General features: G+C 37.9%; 2 protein-coding genes across 2 annotated transcripts; one reads left to right on the top strand and one right to left on the bottom strand.

Annotated features, from left to right (window-relative positions):
• The first annotated feature begins 6,428 nt into the window (after positions 1 to 6,428).
• On the top strand, positions 6,429 to 10,347 carry LOC137946064 (pentatricopeptide repeat-containing protein At4g30825, chloroplastic). The gene is made up of 2 exons (XM_068792243.1): positions 6,429 to 6,578; positions 7,198 to 10,347. Exon 2 carries the CDS (start codon positions 7,256 to 7,258, stop codon positions 10,181 to 10,183), a length of 2,928 nt encoding a protein of 975 aa, XP_068648344.1. The 5' UTR covers positions 6,429 to 6,578; positions 7,198 to 7,255; the 3' UTR covers positions 10,184 to 10,347.
• A 6,242-nt stretch (positions 10,348 to 16,589) lies between these two features.
• Positions 16,590 to 21,449, bottom strand: LOC137946956 (serine carboxypeptidase II-2-like). Its single transcript, XM_068793244.1, has 10 exons — positions 21,179 to 21,449; positions 20,109 to 20,216; positions 19,923 to 20,018; positions 19,710 to 19,802; positions 19,510 to 19,595; positions 19,169 to 19,432; positions 18,621 to 18,754; positions 17,991 to 18,086; positions 17,215 to 17,320; positions 16,590 to 17,068 (listed from the first exon to the last, which is right to left on the bottom strand). The coding sequence occupies exons 1-10, from the start codon at positions 21,429 to 21,431 to the stop codon at positions 16,892 to 16,894; spliced, it is 1,413 nt and encodes a 470-aa protein (XP_068649345.1). The 5' UTR covers positions 21,432 to 21,449; the 3' UTR covers positions 16,590 to 16,891.
• Between the last annotated feature and the right edge of the window lie 963 nt (positions 21,450 to 22,412).

Genomic DNA, 22,412 nt, shown 5'->3' with positions numbered 1-22,412 from the left:
ACTGCTATCTAACTGAGGCAAGATGTTTCCAGAAATGTTGTTGGACGCTTCAACTAACTCCAATTTGCTAATCTCCAGAGGTAAGAAACCTTGCAAAAGATTGTGTGAAAGATTCAAATACATACCCATGCTTTCCAGTTGAGATATCTCCTCAGGTATTTTTCCTGTCAGTCTGTTGTAAGAGAGGTCTAGCTTGGTCAAAGACCTTCCAAGACTAGATGGTATCTCACTCGAAAGCTGGTTCGCTTGAAGTAACAGTTCATTCAATCGCTTAAGATCTCCAAGACTGGCCGGAATTCAACCGAATAATTGGTTTCTTGACAAATCCAGCAGATCCAGAGAAGTCATGCGTCCCATCAGCTGAGGGATTTCACCGTGCAACATGTTGGCAGACAAAACAAGCCTCTCTAACCTTGGCAGCTGACTAATCTCCGTAGGAATTGTGCCATTCAAGAGGTTACTGGACAAATTCAGAAGGGTGAGATTAGAAAGATTTTTTATGTTTGGAGGAATCGAGCCAAATATTCGGTTTTCTTGCAGGTTGATGTTTGATAAGTTGATCCCAAGAAGACCGATTGCACTGGGCAGCTCTTCTCCAATGCCATTTCCTCCTAATTTAATCTCCCCCAGATGTGTACAATTGGAAAGTGCAGAAAAGAATTGTTCCAGTTTTGAGTTGCCATCATGGCTTGAGAAGTGATTTCCCGTCAAATGAAGGACATGAAGGGATTGGAGCTTGGCGAAAACATGTGAAGGTAATTCTCCAGAAAGACTATTGTTCTCAACATCCGGTCATTGCAAATAAGAAAATTATGAAAACGACGCAGGGATAGTCCCACTCAGTCTGTTGGAATACAGATTCAGAAATCTCAAAGGGGTAAGGCGTTCCCCTTCTTGTGCTGGTATTCTACAAGAAAGTGCATATGTAGCCTAAGTTACTGCAATTGTAGAGGATAGAGGCTGAAATGGGACCAGTCAAACGGTTACCTCTGGATTTCTAGATAGATGAGATGAGGAAGAAGACCAAGGGACACTGGGATTGAATCATGAAGAATATTCCCGTCGAGTTGCAGATCAAGAAGACGGGGAAGAGACCCTAGTTCACTTGGAATGGACCCATATAACCCATTATTTGACAGATTGAGGATTTTTAGGCCGGCAAGGTTGGCCAGTAATGGGGAGAGAGGACCTCCAATTCCAGTGCCATTAAGCTTGAGTTTGAACTCCCGGTGGCGCCTCCGGTTGCACGTCACGCTGACAAAGATACAAACATCAGGGAACGCTCACCAGTTCTGAAGCTTACCTAATGGGTCCCATGTCACAGTGCGCTTGAAGACCAGGAGTGCAACTTTATCTCTGAAAATAGTAGCGTGGTGATGGCGATAGGGTTGGGTGTTAAATTTGGGTTGTCAGCTCTATCCCAAAATGACTAGTCATTTAAGAAATATAAGATTTTTATACTAACTAATGTATATGGGACTATCCTTTAACACTCCCCCTCACGTGGTGGCACGTGGATAATTTTGGGTGGATGTCCACATATGAGAACCTTGTTCTGTTACCATGTTAAATTTGGATCGTATGCCCTATCCTAAAATGACTAGCCACTTAGGAAACTTTTTTCCCAGCTAATAAATATAAGATCTTTATACTCACTAATGCATGTGAGACTATCCTTTAACATTGAGAACGGCATGGCTCATAAATTATGTTAAGTATCAGGAGTAGGAAGAGGATCATCGTCCGCCTCCCCATCTCCCCACTCAAAGCATAAAATTTGCGTTTTGATATAGTATTTCCATGGGGTCTTGGGGGTGAGTGGATTGTAAAAGGTAGCAAATGCTTCTTCCAAAGACTATAACCATCTAGCTGCAATATTGAGGCACTTGCATGATAAACCGTGAGGAGACAGAAGTAGAGTGAATGAAAAGGAGACCAAGGTGGGAAATATTAGTGGTAGTTTGACATTTGTGGAAAGAGTTTTCTATTAACTCATCATTATGTTTGGGCTTCACGTAATATGGGGAAGCCTCTAGGACTTGGGCTCTAGTGCAAACCATTATTAAGCATGAAAAAGAGAATTTAATCTTTCTTTCATTTTCATTAATTATTTTTTGGAATAATAATAGTCAAATTATTATTGTTTTTCCATGGGGTTCCAAATAGACCTAAGTGAAGAATCTTCAGAATTTAAATAGAATTAGATTCTTTAATGATAAAATAAACTCAATTTCAAATGGCCCTTATATACGCAATAAATCAAATGGGCAATAAAATAAACTTTTCCTCTTTTTGGGGCTTATTAAAGTTTGATCTTTGTCAATATCACTAAGCTAAGATCATTTGTTATCGGGAAGTGTTAAAATTCACTATGAGATTTCTTCCCTTAAGGAGAAATCATGTAAATATTCTGTAAATTCGGTGATTGGGGTAATCCCGTTAATCACTCAAATTCTTCTATGTATATTCTGTTAAACGGCTATTTAAGCCGATGATGTGAATGAGAAATCAAGATCATAATTGAAGTAAAAAAAAAAAAAAACTCGAGGTTTGAGCGCAACTGGTTTCAACATAGTATCAGAGCAGGTTGGTCCCGAGTCTTCAATACAGGGGGAGAAAATAATTGAATTGAAGACCCTAATCATCATTTGGATATCTTGGATACTACAAGTGGTCAATATTCAGATTACAGCTGTGGACATCAAAATGATACAAATGAGCATGATTCACAGGATGGAGAAAGACAAGGCCAGATGGAAGTAATACAACCAGAGTCTCAGCCATGGACTCGGACTCAAAAGGCAATTGATCCATTGGTACATTATGAAGGGGGGAAGATGGCGGCTGAGACTCTGGTTGCAGTACTTCCATCTGAAGACTCAGAAGGCCAAGATATTTTAGCGCAACTGGTTTCAACATGGTATCAGAGCAAGTTGGTCACGAATTCGAATCTCGTCCCCCCCCCTGTATTGAAGACTCGGGAGTAGAATAATACATGTTTTCTTCGTGAAATATCACATCAAGAATGACATACAATTTGCGAGAGGGAGGATGATAACAACGATAATCTTTCTGATGTTGAGCATAACCAACAAAACACAGTTGAGAGCTTGGGGTTCCAATTTATGTCTCAATGACTTATGGAGGTGAACAAAGGCTACACACCCAAAAACTTTAGGTGGCAGATTCGGCACAACAGGTGAACTTATGGTTTTATGAAGAACACTCAAGGGAGTCTGAAATTGTATGTCACTCTTGATGTGGTATTTCACAAAGAAAACATGTATTATTCTACTTCCGATTTTTCAATACAGGGGGAGAAAATGATTGAATTGAAAATCCTTAATCATCATTTGGATATCTTGGATACTACAAGTGGTCAATATTCAGATTACAGTTGTGGACATCAAAATGATACAAATGAGCATGATTCACAGGATGGAGAAAGACAATACCAGATGGAAGTAATGCAACCAGAGTCTCAACCACCATCTTCCCCCCTTCATAATGTACCAATGGATCAATGACCTTCTGAGTCCGAGTCCATGTCTGAGCCTCAAGTAATTTCCGAAACTCAACTAAGAGTGTTACCTCATCGAACCACAAGAGGAAAACCTAGAGTTAATTATGAACCTCTTCTCACCTCTAAATCTCAGTATCCCATGCATAATTTTGTGTCTTATCATAGATTGTCAAAGGCAAATGAAGTATTTGTGAATCAATTATCTGTTATATCTATTCCTAATAGTGTGTAGGAAGCCTTGAAAGATCCTAAATGGAAAGAAGCCATGAATGAAAAAATGAGGTCCCTCCAAAAGAATTCAACATGGGAAGGTTGACCTACCTGTAGGAAAGACACCAGTTGGATGTAGGTGGGTATTTACCATTAAATATAAAGTCGATGGCACCATTGAAAGGTTCAAAGCAAGACTTGTTGCCAAAGGATATACTCAAACCTACGGGATCGATTATATGGAGACATTCACACCAGTGGCCAAAATCAACACTGTTCGGATTCTACTATCTCTGGCTGTGAATCTTGACTGGCCCTTATATCAGTTTGATGTAAAAAATGCATTTTTGCACGGAGATCTCTAAGAAGAAGTATATATGGAATTACCTCCTGGATGTATTATGCAAAACAAAGGATGCAAACAAGTATGTAAACTGAGGAAATCCTATATGGTTTGAAGCAGTCCCCAAGGGCGTGGTTTGGAAGGTTCACAAATTTTATGAAATCTATCAGATACAAGCAAAACAACTCAGATCATACTCTGTTCTTGAAATATAACAAGGAGGCCATCACAACTCTTATTGTATATGTTGATGATATGATAGTAACTGGGAATGATCCAGAAGAAAAGAAATCATTGCAAAATCGTCTTGCTAGAGAATTTGAAATGAAAAATCTTGGCCACTTAAAATATTTTCTTGGTATTCAAGTATCCAGATCCAATGAAGGAATTTTTCTATCTCAACGAAAATATACTTTGGATTTATTGAAGGAAATTGGTATGACAGCATGTAGTCCAGTCAGTACTCTTATGGAAGAAAATCTGAAACTGGGAATACAGTCAGATCAAGTCCCTGCTAACAAGGAGTGTTATCAGAAACTAGTTGGGAGGTTAATGTATCTTGCACATACCAGACCAGACTTAACTTATGTACTAAGTGTGGTTAGTCAATTTATGCACTCTCCAAGTGAAGAACATATGAATGTCATCAATCGTATCCTGCGCTACTTGAAATCATCTCCAGGGAAAAGAATTTTATTTAAAAAGGGAGGTGACTTGAAAATTGAAGGTTCTACCGATGCCGATTGGGCTGGGTCAATAGAAGATCGATGATTTACATCTTGATACTTTACATTTGTAGGTGGAAATTTGGTCACTTAGAGAAGTAAGAAACAAGAGGTGGTGGCTAGATCGTCAGCTGAAGCCGAATACAGGGGAATGGCCAAGGCAATATGTGAATTATTATGGATAAAAAATCTGATACAAGAACTACATATTGAGCAGACAAGTCCTATGAAATTATATTGTGACAATAAGGCAGCATGCGATATTGCCTACAACGCAGTCCAGCATGATAAAACTAAACATGTTGAAGTTGATAGACACTTTATTAAAGGAAAGTTAGAAGCAAGAATCATTGAAGTCCCTCATCTTCGATCTGAGGATCAGCTTGCCGATGTGCTAACCAAAGCAATGTTTTACTAAGCTTTTAACAAATGTCTTAACAAGTTGGACATGAGTGATATCTATACACCAACTTGAGGGGGAGTGTAAATATTCTGTAAATCCGGTGATTGGGCTAATCCCGTTAATCACTCAAATTCTTCCAAGTATATTCTGTAAAACGGCTATTTAAGCCAATGATGTGAATGAGAAATCAAAATCGTAATTGAAGTAAAAAAAAAAAAGCCTCGAGGTTTTAGCATAATTGGTTTCAATATGGTATTAGAGTAGGTTGGTCCCGAGTTCGAATCCCGCTCCCCCCGAAGGCCGGGAATTTGGCCACCAAACTTCCACGGGTATTCCTTGTGCCGGGGAGTGTAGAACCGTATTTGTATCGCTTGGGTCAGTCCTTGTGTAAGGTCCTGTTACGCCTCTCACTATAAAGTCGATTTTTTAGTGCAATTGGTTTCAACAGGAAGTAGGTTGCACACAAAATGAAAGATGAAGACGTATTTCATTACCCTCATAATCTTGATTTTTGTGGTTAAGTTGTTGTGACATAGTTGATATATCTTCCTTGTAAAATGAGTTACATTACAATTTGCTACAAGTTTTTATAATATCACTAAGCTAAAATCATTTGTTATCAGGAAGTAGGTTGCACACAAAATGAAAGATGAAGACGTATTTCATTACCCTCATAATCTTGATTTTTGTGGTCAAGTTGTTGTGACATAGCTGATACATCTTCCTTGTAAAATGAGTTATATTACAATTTGCTACAAGTTTTTATAATATCACTAAACTAAGATCATTTGTTATCGGGATTTAAGGTTGTTGTATTACTAGGCATACAAACTAAAAACAAAGTTTGTTGTATGATTAGGCATTGTTGCAACTTAGGTCCCAAAGTTGATTTACCTTTGAGTTCCAACCTCTTTTCCCTCCTAGTTATAACTTTGAATCAATCACCAAAGATAAAAATCAAACGACAAAGTCATGACCCTAAAAAATATGATAAAGATTTAAAATTATGCTCAAGTAATCAATTATTTTAATAATTTAAATACATGTTAGATAAAATTAAAATTAATTAAGCATTTCCCAAGTGTTTTTTGTTTCGATGTTTTTATAATTTTAACTACGGTTCCGCGAGTATCCACGATACGCTTCCGTTTCCACCTAGCCCGCTACTTAATGCTCTTCTTGATATTTCGAACTTTGTTCGCGGCTGAAATGGATAAAGGAGAATTGTCCGAAGGTGGGAAAAGGAGAGCGAAGATAAGATGATCCCCTCTTTCAGCCTCATCTTTGTGTAAAACCAAAATTTTCGGATTTCTAGCGCAGCTCACTGTCCCGCTCCCTCACCATCTTTTGTTCTGATGGAGAACACGGAGTGAGGTATCTCTTTCTTTACTTTCGTTGTTAACCAACTCCAATTACCGGTTTTCATGAAATATTTTTGAAAATTTTGAAAAGTTTATCCTTGTACTGAAAGGCATTTTTTTTTATGAGTTTCAAAATTTTCGTCACGAACTTTTGCCGAGTGAGTTTTTTCTTTTACTATCCTCTCATGAATTTAAAATCATAGATCACTATCTCACTTTACTGAAACCAATTAGTTCAATTATGTGCTGATACATCAGTAATTCTCTAAATTTTCATTGTTTGGCTGGAGGGTAATTCCTTCGAGGGTTATGAATGTGGAACGGCATTGGGTACATTCTGGGATGCTACTCACATTCTAAACCATAGCGATGGTTTGCCAAATTCTGCCGAAAAAAGATTGTACTTCCGATTATCTTTTTGATTCTCTGAATGCAAAAATAGTAAAATGCATAGATTCATTGTTTTAAATGTAGGATCTCCCTGTCACTATTATACTCGCAGCTAGACTTCCTCAGATTAGAAGGCCTAAGAGAGACACTCCGGAGCCCATTGGTATCGATTGATTGTTTTCTTTTGCATAAATATTTCAGTATTAAAATTTTAATTTATTTTAATTAGAATGTGTTTGTAGAATCATGAAGCTGTTAGCAAATTGATGCAAGGAGTTGCTCTGGGGGCCAGGAGAAAGCATGGCTTCCGTTACTTTTTCTTCAACTTCAGAATTTTACAACACAAGGAAATTTGACAAGTTCAGAAATTTAGATCAATGTAGAGATCGTGGTTCATTTTGCACAAGCACCTCAGTAGAATCAGCCCCCTATACCCTATCTTTACTGCAGAAGAAGAAAAGGATTGGAACAAAACAGACTGTGAGCTGTTTTTGTTTCTGTATTGATTGTAGATTTTGCCTTTCTAACACTGGTTTTACCCAGATCACTGGTGATCATCATCTTGATCCACCGGTTAAAGCAAGATGCATCAAGGTATCAAGGGTGGAAGGTACAAGCACGGTTGCACCAGCATCTGAGCTCATTGAGCTAGATGAGCATAGTGGACTTGATAACAGACTGAGATCAATGCCAGAAGTAACAACTACAGATGGCTTGATTGGGGAAAACCAAACTTTAAAAGGCAGAAAACTTTGGACGAAAGTTTTTGGCAAGAAAAGAGTGGTAGAAAGGAAATATTTAAGGCCAGGTTTGAGGAAGTATGAAAAACAAATTGCACTAAAAAGAAATGATTCAGTTGCCCATATTAGTGTTAACTTGGAAAATGTTCTCTCAGATATTGGACCTGAGTCCAGCATCAAAAAGTGCAATTCTCTTCTGAAATTGCTTGAAAAGAGCAGTGATGAGAAGGCACTTAGCTTTTTCCAGTGGATGAAAAGCAATGGAAAATTGAAAGAGAACTCTACTGCCTACAACTTGGCGCTTCGAGTTCTAGGTAGAATGGAAAATTGGCAGAGAGCTGAAACTTTGCTTCAAGAGATGACGGCTGATTCTGGTTGCAACCTCAATTTCCAAGCATTTAACACACTTATATATGGATGCTACAAGAGGGGACTCAAAGAGTGGGCAACAAAGTGGTTTCATCTAATGTTGGAGAAGGACATCCATCCTAATGTGGCCACCTTTGGTATGCTAATGAACCTTTACCAGAAGGGTGGCCATCTCGCAGAAGCGGAATTTACTTTTGGTCTAATGAGGAAACACAAAGTCCACTGTCCATCCGCCTATTCTTCAATGATTACTATCTATACTCGCTTGGGTTTATATGACAAGTCAGAGGAGATTATAAACACCATGAAAGAAGACAACATTATTCCAAATTTGGAAAATTGGTTGGTTCAAATTAATGCCTACAGCCAGCAAGGGAAATTGGAGGAGGCCGAATTAGTGTTAAACTTGATGCTGAAATCAGGTATTAGCCCAAATATCATTGCATATAACACACTTATCACTGGCTATGGAAAAGCCGGCAACATTGAAGGTATGCGTAGGGTATTTCAGTGTCTTTTTAGTATGGGTTTGGAGCCTGATGAAACAACCTACAGGTCCATGATTGAAGGTTTTGGGAGGATGGATAGCTACAAAGAAGCATTATGGTACTATAAGGAGCTCAAGCGTTCTGGATATGTTCCAATCTCATCCAATTTCTATACTCTGATAAACCTGCAAGCTAGGCACATGGATGAGGAGGGTGCAGTCGAGACTGTCAAAGATATGAGTGTTGTTGGCTGTCAGTATTCTTCAATTCTAGGTAGTCTCTTGCAAGCATTTGAGAGAGCAGGGAGACTCGATAGAGTTCCTTTCATTTTAAAATCCTGCTTTTATGATAAGATTATGCTTGATCAGACTTCTTGCTCGATTTTAGCCATGACCTATGTGCAAAATGACTTGTTGGATGAAGCTTTTCAGGTTCTACTGGATAAGCAATGGAAGGATCAAAGTTTTGAGGAGCATCTTTATCATTTATTAATCTGCTCCTGTAAAGAGGCAGGTCATTACGAGAATGCAATTAAGATATTCTCCAAAATGTCCAAAAGCATCCCGGACCCAAACTTGCATATCACATGCTCTATGATTGACATTTATACAGTCATGAGTCGTTTTAGTGAAGGAGAGACTCTTTATATGAAGCTAAAAGAATCAAATGTTGCTTTGGATATGATTACATATAGTGTAGTTGTAAGGATGTATGTTAAAAGTGGCTCCTTGAAAGATGCGTGTGCAGTTTTAGAGACAATGGAGCAGAGGGGTATAGTTCCTGATGTATTCCTCTTCCGTGACATGCTTCGTATTTATCAAATGTGTAAGATGCCTGAGAAGTTAGTTGATGTTTATTATAAGATTTTGAAAAGTGGGATTACGTGGGATGAGGCTATGTACAATTGTGTGATCAATTGTTGTGCTGGAGCCTTGCAGGTGGATGAACTTTCTCGGCTGTTTGATGAAATGTATGCACATGGATTTTCAGCTAACACCATCACCTTCAATGTAATGCTTGACAAATACGGGAAAGCAGGGATGTTGAAGAAGGCCAGGAAAATATTCTGGATGGCACGAAAGCAAAGAGTGGCTGATGCAATTTCTTATAGCACTATAATAGCAGCATATGGGCAAAATGGAGATCTTAAGAATATGAAATCGACTTACAGGCGTATGCAGTTTTCTGGAATTCCAGTCCCACTTGAAGCCTACAACTCCATGTTGGATGCTTATGGAAAGCATGACTGTATTGAAGATTTCAGACAAGTACTCCAGAAGCTGAAGGAATCAAGTTGTGCATTGGATCATTATACGTATAATATTATGATCAACATATATGGGAAGAAGGGTTGGATTGAAGAAGTAGCCAACATTCTGGCTGAATTAAAGGAGCGAGATCTGGAACCTGATTTGTGGAGCTATAACAGTCTGATAAATGCCTTAGGGATTGCCGGGATGGTGGAGGAGGCTGTGAATGTGGTGAGGGAAATGAGAGAAAAGGGGATTGAGCCCGACAAAGTGACCTATTGGAATGTCATTGGGGCTCTACAGAGGAATGACAACTTCCTAGAGGCTGTTAAGTGGTCTCTCTGGATGAAGCAGCAGGGCATGGCTACTTCAAATTCCTGATGGTGATTCTAAACGAATCAAAGGAGTCACACGAAGAAGAAATCTCAATCATGATTTTTGTGAACGGTAAATAGATGTGAAGGATTTTTACTTTGATTTTGTACGATGTGTACATGATTAGTTCTCTGTAGTCTTTTTTCTTAACAATTATATTAGCTGCATTTGGAAAGACTATTTTTGTTTTATATTTAAAAAAAATTAAATTCAAAAACCAGTTGTCCCAGTCATACTGTGGAGGCATTTTGGAGCTTTATGCATGGACTATCGATGACCCTGAGCCTGTTGAATTTGGTACTTAATTTCATGGTAGTTTGTTTCAGTATTGACTCTGGGTTTCTTCAGCTGCTTCTCAGGATGATCGAGTTGATATTTCAACCCCATTTGTGCCCCCGTGAAGTGTAAATGTTAAAAAAAAAAATTATATTATCTTTTATAAGAATGTTTTATAAAATTTCCTTATCTTTAAATCCTATAATCTAATCCTTTTATCTACCCTGAACATTACTACTATGTTCAGCTTAATTAGGCATTACCAACTAATATTATGGAACACGTTATATCTATTATATTTAATATTTTTCTAAATTAAAAAATGACCCAAGTTCTTCAAAATCCTAATCGGGTCGTCTGAAGGTCGGATTCTTTGAACTTGAGTCGACTCAACCTTTCTCCATTTAAAATCCGGGTCACCCCGGTTGAGTCGCGGGTTGACCAGCTAGGGGAAAAACCATGATACAGATGCCAAAGCAGACGGTGACGCGCACTACCCCCTCTGGACGGGCCCCGCCATGCACAAACTGTAGCCCAGATCCTGGCGACTTGTTACCTATTTACTCTTTGAAGACACATCTCCGAGGCTTATTGGCATCTTAATAAGGTGAGAAAAGAAGTAAGACACCAACGTCGCCCAAAAGTATGTGGCCTCGTTGGACTGTCTCTGCAGTCTGAAGTTCCCTTTCCAGATCTCTTCCCCGCTTACTTGCAGAAAAAGAAAACAAAAAAATCACTTCCCCGCTTTGTATCGCTCTGTACTGATCCAGGTCATTGATATGGTAATATCATCTGTCAAGTTCCGTTTATCTTGCTTTTATAGTTTTTTCTTTGACGTCGTTGTCCAATATGAGAAGCCAAGCGCAGCTTTCAAAACGTGCAGCTGTAGAACTTAACTAGGGTTTCTTTTTTCTCAATTTTTTTTTCTGCTTGCCCTGCTTTTTCCTCCTTCTTGCGATGTAATTTGTTTTTTTTTTTCGTTTGTGTGTCTATGAACTTGTCTGTATTTTATGTTTTTCTATTTAATTTTCAGTTGAGGATTGTAGATTCTCACTTGAAAGCTTTCGAGTTGTTGTCAATTCTCTCAAACGTTTTAAGTATTTTATTATTTTTTGGAAATTGTTTTGCTCAATCTTGGAGTTGGAAATGGGGAAGTTCTTTTTTGTGGATTAAACTGTTTTTGACTTTCCTTTGGTTAGCTACAAGATTATAGCATAATTCTGTAGTCTCATTATACATTTAAAGACATGCTAGCATTTTTATGTTGAGGAAAACAAAATAATTACAGAACGCATGCTTATGGTTGCTTTTGTTCTTTCTTAGAATTTCCTCTGCGAAATGAGTTTGCTGTTTATTATACTAGGGGAACCCTTTCATGTTATTTTTGTTGTCTTTCTGAAGTTTGATGAATCTACTAAAGAGTTAGGGATTTTCCATCGTTTGAGCACACCTTTGCACCTAGTTGATCTGAGCAAATTTTGTGCGTGAGGTTCATGTTTTATCCATTTAGTGCAGGCTAACAGACATACGATTATTCTGATGCAAACATCTCAAAACAGAGCAACTAGAACATTCATGGATTATGATTCCACTAGTCAAGCTATGGATGGTATGTACCCTATGGCCATGAAAACAGTGAGCCTTTGTGATTTTATTCTCTGGTGGATGACTCTGGATGTGACTTCATGTACGTATGTCCTTATGACGGCTATGGAAGATTTTATGTACCCTGACAAGGTCTTTGAACGATTTCATCATTTCAATTTGGTATTTGTTGCCATTTAAAAAAATGTGTTTGGTGTATTTGTTATGTTGCATTCACTTCATGGAATAGGGTACTTGTTCAACATACTTTGATGTGAGGCGAATAGCTTCTCTTGGACAAAATATCATGGGAGGGAAATCCACAAAAACAGTTTAGTTCAAGGTTTCTTTGAAACCTCACAAGAAAGCATGTTACTATCAGAACAAGAGTATTCCATCTGTTTGCCAAAATAATGTGTAGCTTGCAATTTGTTATGGTTAGTTCATGGTCTATGTAAATTTTATGCTTAGTATGTGTTCTTGATGCTTATATTCTTCTATTCAACACTTTAAGCGAAACACTTTGTTTGAACAGGCTGCCAATTTTACTTGCATGTGTACATTTCCACGAATGTCTTGTACTTTTTGACCAAAAACTAAAAGATACTACTTCTGTTACAGTTAATGTGCTCATAGTTTTTCTTGGTTCTTGTTATATAACTATATAGAGTTTTTAAAATAGAGATGGAGTCCTACCAAAAGAACATTCCTCTGTTCTTTGCTGTAATCAGAGCACTAGGTGGTGAAATCAATGAGGAACATGAAATTTCAGTTGATAACAATGCTGATGTGGTTCAATGCAATCTTTGCAATTTTATTTAACACATAATGTCTTAGGAGAACATAAGAATGAGCGACAAAGAGAATGATGCTTGAAATAAAATTGACATGGGTATTGCTAAAATGTCCTTTTCAACTTGAATAGGTCTCTTGAATAGCTATGCTTCAAGTCATAGGAATGTCTTTCAACTTACCTTGGGAGGAGTTTCTTTGTTAAACTCTTGACTTCCTTTCCACTTTTTTTGTGGTTGGTGATTCTTATCAGTCTCTGTGGAGTTCTTTTTTCTAAACAATGGTTGAGCTCTTCAAACGGATTTTTCCATTAGGTTGCACGAGAGACTGTTTTGTTTTCATCAGCTCATTAATTCTACTGGGCTGGCAGCTTGGCAGTGACCTCTCATTTTAAAGTTTTAGCTTTTTTTTTTTTTTCTTGTGTATTGTGTGGGTATATCATGTTATTTGTTTCAATTTCACTATTGTCAATATGTATCAAATTGGTGTAGAAGTGTAGTTATAGTTGTAAGATTCATTCCATCCCAGCAGGTGACAAATGAGCTGCCGAAAAAATTCTCAAATAAATCATTTGGTAGTTCTACTTTTGACATCTTCAATCAGTTGATTCTGGTGTCTTATTTAGTCAAAAGCAGCTTTCTCCCTGAGTTTCTTGACAGCTGTTATGATGTTGTAACCTTACCCAATGGTGATAATGACAAATACATGTAATATGAAGCGTTGGTGCAGTGAAATGTTTAATGAGCTGGAACAAGTGAACAGTAGATCGTAAAAAAGAAAAGGAAAATGGTGAACAGTTGTCCTGTTGCTTTTGGTTTTCTGCATTGTTATTCTTATTAGAAATATGCCTTGTCTTTAACTATTGTTTCAAATCTCACTGACAGGAATATGTGGGCTGTATGAAAGAAAGCTGAGGGAGCTTAATCCAACCATAAGAAACATCACCTACGACATTGGAGACCTCTACAATTTTGTTGACGGCCTTGCAGACCTCAGTGCTTTAGTGTAAGTATCTTCTTTTGCTCTTACTGGTTCTTTAAATTCAAGTTCAAATTTATGTTACGAGCAAATTGTTGTCTACTAAAAATATTACAGCTAGTTTTATTGGGAACCACTGATATGACATGGTAATTATGTGCATGGGCAATTCAATGGGTGGAGAGAGAAAATTCCAGCATCCTCTCTTGTCCCATTGAGCTATATTTATATTAGCCTAAATGCCTCACCAAAATGCATTTTAGCTTATTTAACTAGAAAAGAAAATGAAACTGCAAAAAATGAAAAACAAGGTAAAAATTCAGATATGTTGTGTAAGGTTTAGGAAAATTTGGGTTGTTAGGATCCATGCTTCTATAGAAGGCTAACGGCTATTATTTGGTCATTGATACAGCTATGATCAGTCTATTCATGCTTTCGTGCCCAATGACAGACAATGGATAAAACAACGGATGCTTCAACACCTCAAGAGACTAGCAAACCGTTGAGTAGGCATTCCCACCTAGCTTCAACATTTATACAGGTATAGTGCGGTTTGTATCATCTGGAATTGGTAGTGTATCATATTATATACCAAAATCAGCTGTAACTTTGGTCCCTGATCATGCTTGGATTGTATGGAGCTTTGGAGTGTTAAGGTGTTGAGTATGCTAAAAATAATTCCCAGATTGGTGCATCTTATGTCAAGAGCACTACAGGAGAATGTAAAAACATATTCTGTTTACAAGGTTTTTATTGAAGATGTATTTCATATGAGAAAGCTGCTAGCTCCGCACTTACAGTGAGTATTCTCTATGGAGGATTTGAAAACTTTCATGGCTGTTACATGTGCATATCAGGCCACTTGGATATCACATTTTTATGTTTCCTTGCCTTTCCAACCTCTAATTTCTCTTCTTACCCGTCTCTTTCCATCTATAGTTTGCCTCTTATCTTTTTATTTCTTTTGCCGTTGCTGCTAATTTATGCTGTTCGGTTTGTCTCTGTCAAATCATTGGAATTTGTTCCCCACTCACGAGCCACTATAGGGAAAAAACAGGCAAAAAGAAAAAGGATAGTTCAAATCAATGAAAGAATAGAATCAGAGAACTAAAGGCGCCAACGGAGAGAATGGGAGGGAGGATGAGGAACTAATAAAGGGAATGGGGAAGTAAAATGGGATGTAAACATCTCACTGTATTTGAAAAATCTTACTACCTCTATATGCATTTTGATTATCATCATTTTCCTTATAAATACAATATAAGGAGTAAATGTAGAAATGAGAAAAGATGAAACTAACAAAATCATACTAATCAACAACTTCACTTTTCAAATTGTGATGGAATGATGGTGTACAATGTACCAAGAGCCAAGCTCCTCAATTGATCCTAAATAGAATATGAAGAAAATAATATTAGACAAAATGAATAAGTTTACTTCAGGAACAACAAGTAAAAAATAACCTTTCATACTACATCTTAGCCAATCGTGTTCCTGAAGTAAACGAAGGAAGGTCCGCTCTGATAGACGAAGGAAGGTTTATCGTCCAAAAATACTCAGAGGATGAGGATCATCCGCTCTGATACCATATTAGAATTTTGGATTAGAAAGAGCCGTTGAGCTCTGCTCGTCGGGGTGGCACAACCGAGAAGACGAAGAAAAGATGAAATCGTAATGTTTTGATTTTGATCCACTGTTTACAAATTACAATAATGCTTAATATAGTAAAAAGGGGAGAAAAGGGTAAAACAGTAAAATACAAATATTACAAAATAATGAAATAATGAATTAATTAAAATACATTCTAATATATCTTAATGAAGATCCTTGCAAGCCTTTTTTGGTTTAAGAATTTGCGAGTCAAATTCAACACCATAAATTTGTGAAATGAAATATTGCAGTGATCGCATCGTGTAACCCGGATCAAAGAAAGAACCAATGACCAATAATTTATTTGTGGTGCACCAATATTTCTCAAACTTAACATTTTTTTAGCCATAGATGTAATAAATGGAACATACTTAACCCAAAATCTTTATATACTCTCCATGAGGTTACACTAACACAAAAAAGGTACATTCTATTACACTTATAAAAAATCATATTCTCCAAGGAAAGCAAACCACCTTGGATTCACTCACTTTTTCTTTATTTGGGTGATCAATATTTCAAGTACACTAATTTCTCCCTTTAAGCAGACTTTTCATAAATGCAAATAGCCCTCGAGGAATTCTTTAGCAGTCATTATGCTTACTGATTCCCGACTCATTCAGAACCAAGTCTGAAAAGGTGAGTGACTCAAGTTCAAAGGCTAATCTCACCCAGCAACCAAGGAGCCATTGTCCTCCTCCAAACCGAACTTCCAACCCCTAATGAGTCACGAGCTGACTCACTGATAGGTTTAATCACCAGTAAAATAACCATGGGTTTATATAATAAATACATGCTCATGGAATTGCTAAGCCGCAGAGAGAAAGAACCGTCACAGCACGATTTGCTTCACTAGTTTTTATGGCATTACAAATCAAGGCAGGGTCGACTTTCAGATAATGCGTTCAAGAACCAGGCTGTATCTTATTAGAGCATAGAGGATCTTCATTTTTTCCTTTCAAAGTTGGGTCGGTCTTCTCTTAGTTTTTCTACGTGAATGAGAAGAGTAAAGGATCTCCAGTTTATTCTTTGAAATTTATTTTTGTCTTCGTGTAGTTTTCTTTATTATCCTAGGGATAATGAAAAGTCTTCCCTGACAAATGTTGAATTCTATGGGTGTGGCCAGTAGCCCTTTTAGCCTCAACAGGATTTGATTGTATGTATGGTTCCATTAGGATCTATAGCGGATCAACTACACTAGAGCAGATCCGTTCAAACTAAAATACACAAAAGTCCAGAGTTTGCTGCCTACAGAGGAGGATCCGTTCCTCCTGCTAGAAAGCCTAAAGCACTCTTGTACAGTTTAGTTGCTAATAAAATGCCAATAAACGACGTACCTACAATATTGGCAACCTTAAACTTATTTCAGTTGGATTGAGCACCATGCTTTGTTGGATAAAGACCCAGAAATGATGAACAGACTTAGCAGCCATTTCAGTGGTCTAGGATCAGAGAATCATCCATTTGTGTTGGACCTGGCATCGGATCTCCCTTAATGAAAGCCTTAATGAGTGCAAGAGCCAATTTGGGTCTATGTAGAGGGACTTCATGACCAGCTCCCCTCACTGTTACGAAAGTAAGGCCGTTGTACACTTGGGTCCAACCTCCAACCTGTAAAAACATAAAGAGGCAAGACATTCATTAGCAAACTAGAGAAAAGAGGTTTATAGCATCTGCTTTTTTCCAAGGCACCAAGACTCAGGCCAAACAAAAACTATATATTTTCCAGGTTGAAAGTCACAGCACGCAAGACATACCTGTCCATCATCATACCAAGCACGCCAGGGGGACACTGTTGGAAGCTTAAGCGCCTTTATGCTGTACCGTGTGGATGTGACTGGGATTACAGCATCCGTGTCTCCACTGACCACATGAAACAGTATCTGGTTATATTTGGAACTCAAGATTTTACAATTCTTGACAATCATTATATTAATCTCCTACTCCTTTCGTATAGTTGAGCCAAGAGGGTATAAGAAGTCTCCTTGGGCTACATCTTGGCACTTCGTCACCATATTAAAATAAGAAATCATTATAAGTGCCTTCCTTAATTTTGTGTTCTAACAAGTTTTCAAGATTTTTTTCCCTCTAACATGGTTTCCCTAACACATTCCGTTTCCGTGGTGTACAAAACCTTACAATTCATGGAGACTGGAAAGTATTCATTTGGACTTCAGAGCAGTTACTGCCTTTCATCAGTCCACAGACAAAGTTTTGATAACTTGAGTTAATAAATTTGTAAGACAACAAACTTATATCCAAGGAGCTTCTTCAAAAATAAACATGTTTTTAGTGCTATAAATGGGAGCAGTTAAATTTCTGAAAGTTTTAGTGTATTTTGCTTGTTATGTAAAATAAACTTAGTTACTTCAAAATTTTGAGGTGATTTTATTTTTCCACATTACATATTTTTCATAAAATTAGGTTAAAAAACAAAACATCGTTTCAAAATACTACTTTGACAATAATAACCAGTGTTTCGGTTGTTACCAGGTCTTATTGACCAGTGAATAACAAAGAGGACAGTAGCTACCTGAACATCCAAATGCGAAGCCCTGCACAAATAAGTTCCTGATAAAGAGGTAGCACAGAACTGGGCGAGTCCTTCCAATTTTCACTGATAACATCACTGCCAAACAAAAACACAAGTACCAGATTGTCAAAAAAACATCACAGCATGTCAACCAGAGATAGAAGAGTGCTAAGGTAGAATGCCTCAGTATGTTGGTAGACTATATGTAGAGTCCTCTAGAACACCCTTTTGGAATCTGATTCTCTCGTTACTTGTTGCCTTGTCTCTGTTATTCTCAAAGTAGCTGGTTCAGCTCCTACCACTAGAAATTTTGACATGAATTTAAATTTTTAATCAAATGAATGGCATACTCTTAGCATTTCTAGATATGGAATCTGATCTTTAGTACATAAACAAGCATGAACAGAGTATTGTTTTTGGTTCTAGCAGCAAGCAGGAAATCCCTGGGATGTAAGGAAAAAAGTACTTGTCTGAACTGACTCAAACAAGTCATTAATGACTCCCCAAAGATAACAAACCTCTCATCAGAGTGAATTTTTCAGGGGAAAAAAGATGCTTCACAGCTTTATGCAGCAAAACCAACCAGGAACATCTCAGATATCTTTTAGTTATCTTTTCATAGAAATATACCTGCATTTTTCCCACTTGGATGGTGCAAATTCTGGATTCACATGAAGGGCATTTTGGACCTCCGGAAGGTTAAAGTAAACAGTTGAATGTTTAGTGCTGCAGGGATCATACTTCTCGCTTATGCGTCCCGCCAACTATTAAGAATAGTTTCCACAACTTGAGTCAAAAAGATGCTTCTTCAGTTACCATAAGTAAAGACAAAAAGGCAGTTGTCTATTAATAACTTGAATTAATAAAGACGGCACTGGAAAATCATATTAGAAGCAATCCGCCTAAAGGTGTAAAGGAATAAACTCCTTCCTCCCATCTACTGATAATCAATGAGTATAGTACACTTAAAAACATTGCTAGTTTAAAAATATTATTGCATGCACAGATCCTGTAATGAATTAAAGGCAAGGTGAAAACTCCACTGTATCTCCATGATGAAAAATGCATAAAAAATAAGTGATAAGTTAGAGAAGATAAAATCAATTGCTAGATCCTGTACAAAAGGATGGTAAAACTAATTTTTTTACTTATGGGCCTTGATGAATGTTATAACTTACATGTAGTCTTCTCAATAGTCGATTATGTAAGGTTGCATTGCCAGTACAGGAAGGAGTGAAGATACTATAGGTATCTATATTCCCCATTTCTTTGCTAGCGATGTCAAGAATCTTTTCACATTGTGGTGAGGTGTGGATGAATGACTGGAAGTCGCAAAAAATGTTCAGCAGCTTATAGGTTTCATCAGATATCAAACCAGATGACCACATAAACTGGAAAACTCCCAAATGATCATTGAAGTCATCAGTCAATGCATTTCCAACCTGCACTGCAAATATATCAGAAGAAAAATCAACAAGAACAACAACAACATTAACACCACTCAGTCGTAGAGGTGTACCATGTATCCCTTGAGATTGATCGAGTCATCGGCAGTGAATCTACGGTAGTTTACTATGGCATAGGCAAACTGAGGAACGTAGTGTCCTGAAACAGGATTTTGATATTGTTTAGGTTCTAAAAATTATCAAATTGAACATTGCGTCCAAAGAAGATAAATGAGATCACAAATGTGCAATGAACAAATTTTGGTTGTCATGCCTGCATAGCTCTCTCCAGTAAGATACAATTCTCTTCCTTTATAATCAGGAAAGCGCTTTAGCCACTGATTTATAAAAACGAGCAAGTCTCCAGCTGCAAACAGAAGAAATGTAGGTGTTGATAATAGCAATATTAAGAACAAAAGCAACTGCAACAATGGAAAGAAAGAATGATAGTAATATGCTTGTAACATTTTCAAATAAAACTAGGTACCAGTCCTTCCATCCCCATTAGTTAACAGATCCCAGGTGCTGTTTGAATAAGAAAAACCAACCCCAGCAGGGGAGTCAATGAAGAGAATGTTGGCCACTGCAAAATGTTAGAACTAATGAGCAAGGATATAAATTGAAATATCTATAGGTTTTGGTTAACTGATGACAGAATCGAGAAATATTTTACCCTGATTCCAAGCATATGGGTTCAGATACAGTGTCTTCCCGTCTGGCTTGACATGGAATGGTCCAATTTCTTCAGCTTCTCCATAACCAATCGAGGAGCACCCGGGCCCTAGAATGTTTGAATATCAGAAACAGGACAAAGAGGAGGGTGAGAATAAAAGAAAGGGCTGAAAAAGTATGCAGATTAAAAAGAAATGCCTATGATGAAACACCTAAACACAGGTAAGCAGTGGAGAATAGTCTATTGAAGAGTATCTGTTATATGGCCATTCTTCATCCCAAAACATACTCATTTTATAGAGTGTCAATTTTTTAACCAAGACCCGAAGAAAAAGTGCAAAGAAGGCAAAGGAAACCACATTGAGAAAACTGAACAACAGAGGCAGTTACAGGAAAATAATAAAACACGAATAGCTTTAACAAAGCAGACTTTTGAAAGTTTGGCGCGGCCATCATACTTTTATTTTGAACAAGTTGATAAGCTTTTCTTGCTTTATTAAAGTCCTCATCTTTCTGCGGTTATAGGGTGGGTTAAAACACTTCTTTCCTACAAAAGTTTGTCTTACTTCTGATCTGAAATAATTTTCAGTAAAATATGTTGAATAAAGAAGATGAAGCAATAATCAACTCTTCACTTGCCTATTCTAAACTCCGACAAAGAGAGTGGTAGAACTCAAGCCATACTAAATAAGAAACTAGAACGTTTCAACCATGTACCAGATATACTTTCCAAATGACTACGAAAAAACAATTGTTCTCATCATCTTAGGCAGAGTCTTATCCCAAATATTTTGCGGTTAGCGCAATGAATCCTCCTTTCTGCTCAACAGTTTCTAGCTTCATAGAAAGATGATAATCAATGAAACTAGAAGATCGAGAAGGCTCATAGCCATGTCCAACACTCAATCGAGGTTGGTATCACCGGGAACATAAGTCACCCAACGTAAAATTGAAAATTTCGATTGGAAACTGACAGGATCCTCACCTTCGGCTCTCCAACCCAATCACTCACGTAAATAGAAACCAGAATAGCAGCAAAGAGAAACATGAGGGCGTTGAAAACTGACAAACCTCCATTTAGCCAAATCACCAGAGGCTTCGTAGAAGGGTCCTCAACGGCCTCGACGAACCAATAAAAGAGGGCTCTGCCCGCCTTTTCATTTACAGTTACATAGCCTGCATAATGCGCAAAGTCGACGTTGAAGTCCTGCCCAGGAAGTTCAAGCACTTTATCCTCCTCCAGCTGATCCGAAGAGAGGCCACTCGGAAGCTCAAAAAGGCCAAGTAGAAGAAGAAGGTAAAACGCCCGTACTAACTTCTTCATCTTTGGCAATCGGGTGGTCTGAGTGTTGGCAGAGGAGTTAGTACCAAATATAAAGCAATCAGAAGGGCACGCACGGCATGCACCCAGCCAACGAAGAAAGGACAAATCTCTGTCCCCCACCATTGAGTTTCAGCAATCGCATGATGGGCACCCTCCACGTTACTGGAATCTTTGTTGAGACACTTGTCACGCTTCCGTCTTTTCTGTCCCACGTCGAACAACGATAGCAGAAAAGATATATTTTTCCCATTGCAAAATCCATAAACTGAGTAATCATCCGGTCCAATTCTTTCCATGAGAGCTCAATTCTCTTCTATTTGTCGGTATGTTCTGAAGAATCTGAACTACAAAAATTCAAGACCGTTCTGTATATCTACCAGTCAAAAACGTAAATGGAGAAGAGAAACGATGGTAAACTTGAAAACAGTCAGGCCCATAGAGAGTAGAATGCGTCGTTTTTTAGTTATGCAAAAATGAAATAAGATTTCGGGAGATTCCAATCGTGTTTTATTCACAAATGTCATGTCTTTTTCTCGGTTTTCTCCTCAAATTTTTCTGTCCATTGTATACCCTCTTTGTCTATTTTATTCACAACTGTCATGTTGTTTTCTCAGTTCTCTCCTCAAAATTACGACCTGTGCTGATATGATCTTATGGATAGCTTGACCACCGCAAAACAAAAGAGGAACCAACCGTCGTTCCTGTCGTTCTGTATCTGGGATCCAAATTTCAAACCAAGAAAACCAAATGCGCATAAATATCACAGGGAAAAGAAGGGGGGAAAGAGGATTGACCCTTCTTCTTCTCTCCATTGCAGCAACAGGAGGAGCCTAGTCCTCGAACAAATTTCCGCAGGATACGCTGGAGAACTCTGCCTCGCTCTTGATCGATGCATCCATCTTGGGCAAATTTACGAAAGAAGCACCCTCCATGGCGAAACAGAAGATCCGGCCATCGTTGTGCATAAATATCGTAGGGAAA

This window comes from Aristolochia californica, unplaced genomic scaffold (genome assembly GCF_029961685.1).
Source record: "Aristolochia californica isolate CCGP_79_NKW_82.1479 unplaced genomic scaffold, dmAriCali1.0.hap1 SCAF_12, whole genome shotgun sequence".
In the NCBI taxonomy this organism is placed as follows: Eukaryota; Viridiplantae; Streptophyta; class Magnoliopsida; order Piperales; family Aristolochiaceae; genus Aristolochia; species Aristolochia californica.
Note: the sequence above shows the minus strand (reverse complement) of the source record. Positions and strands in the feature narration are given on the sequence as shown.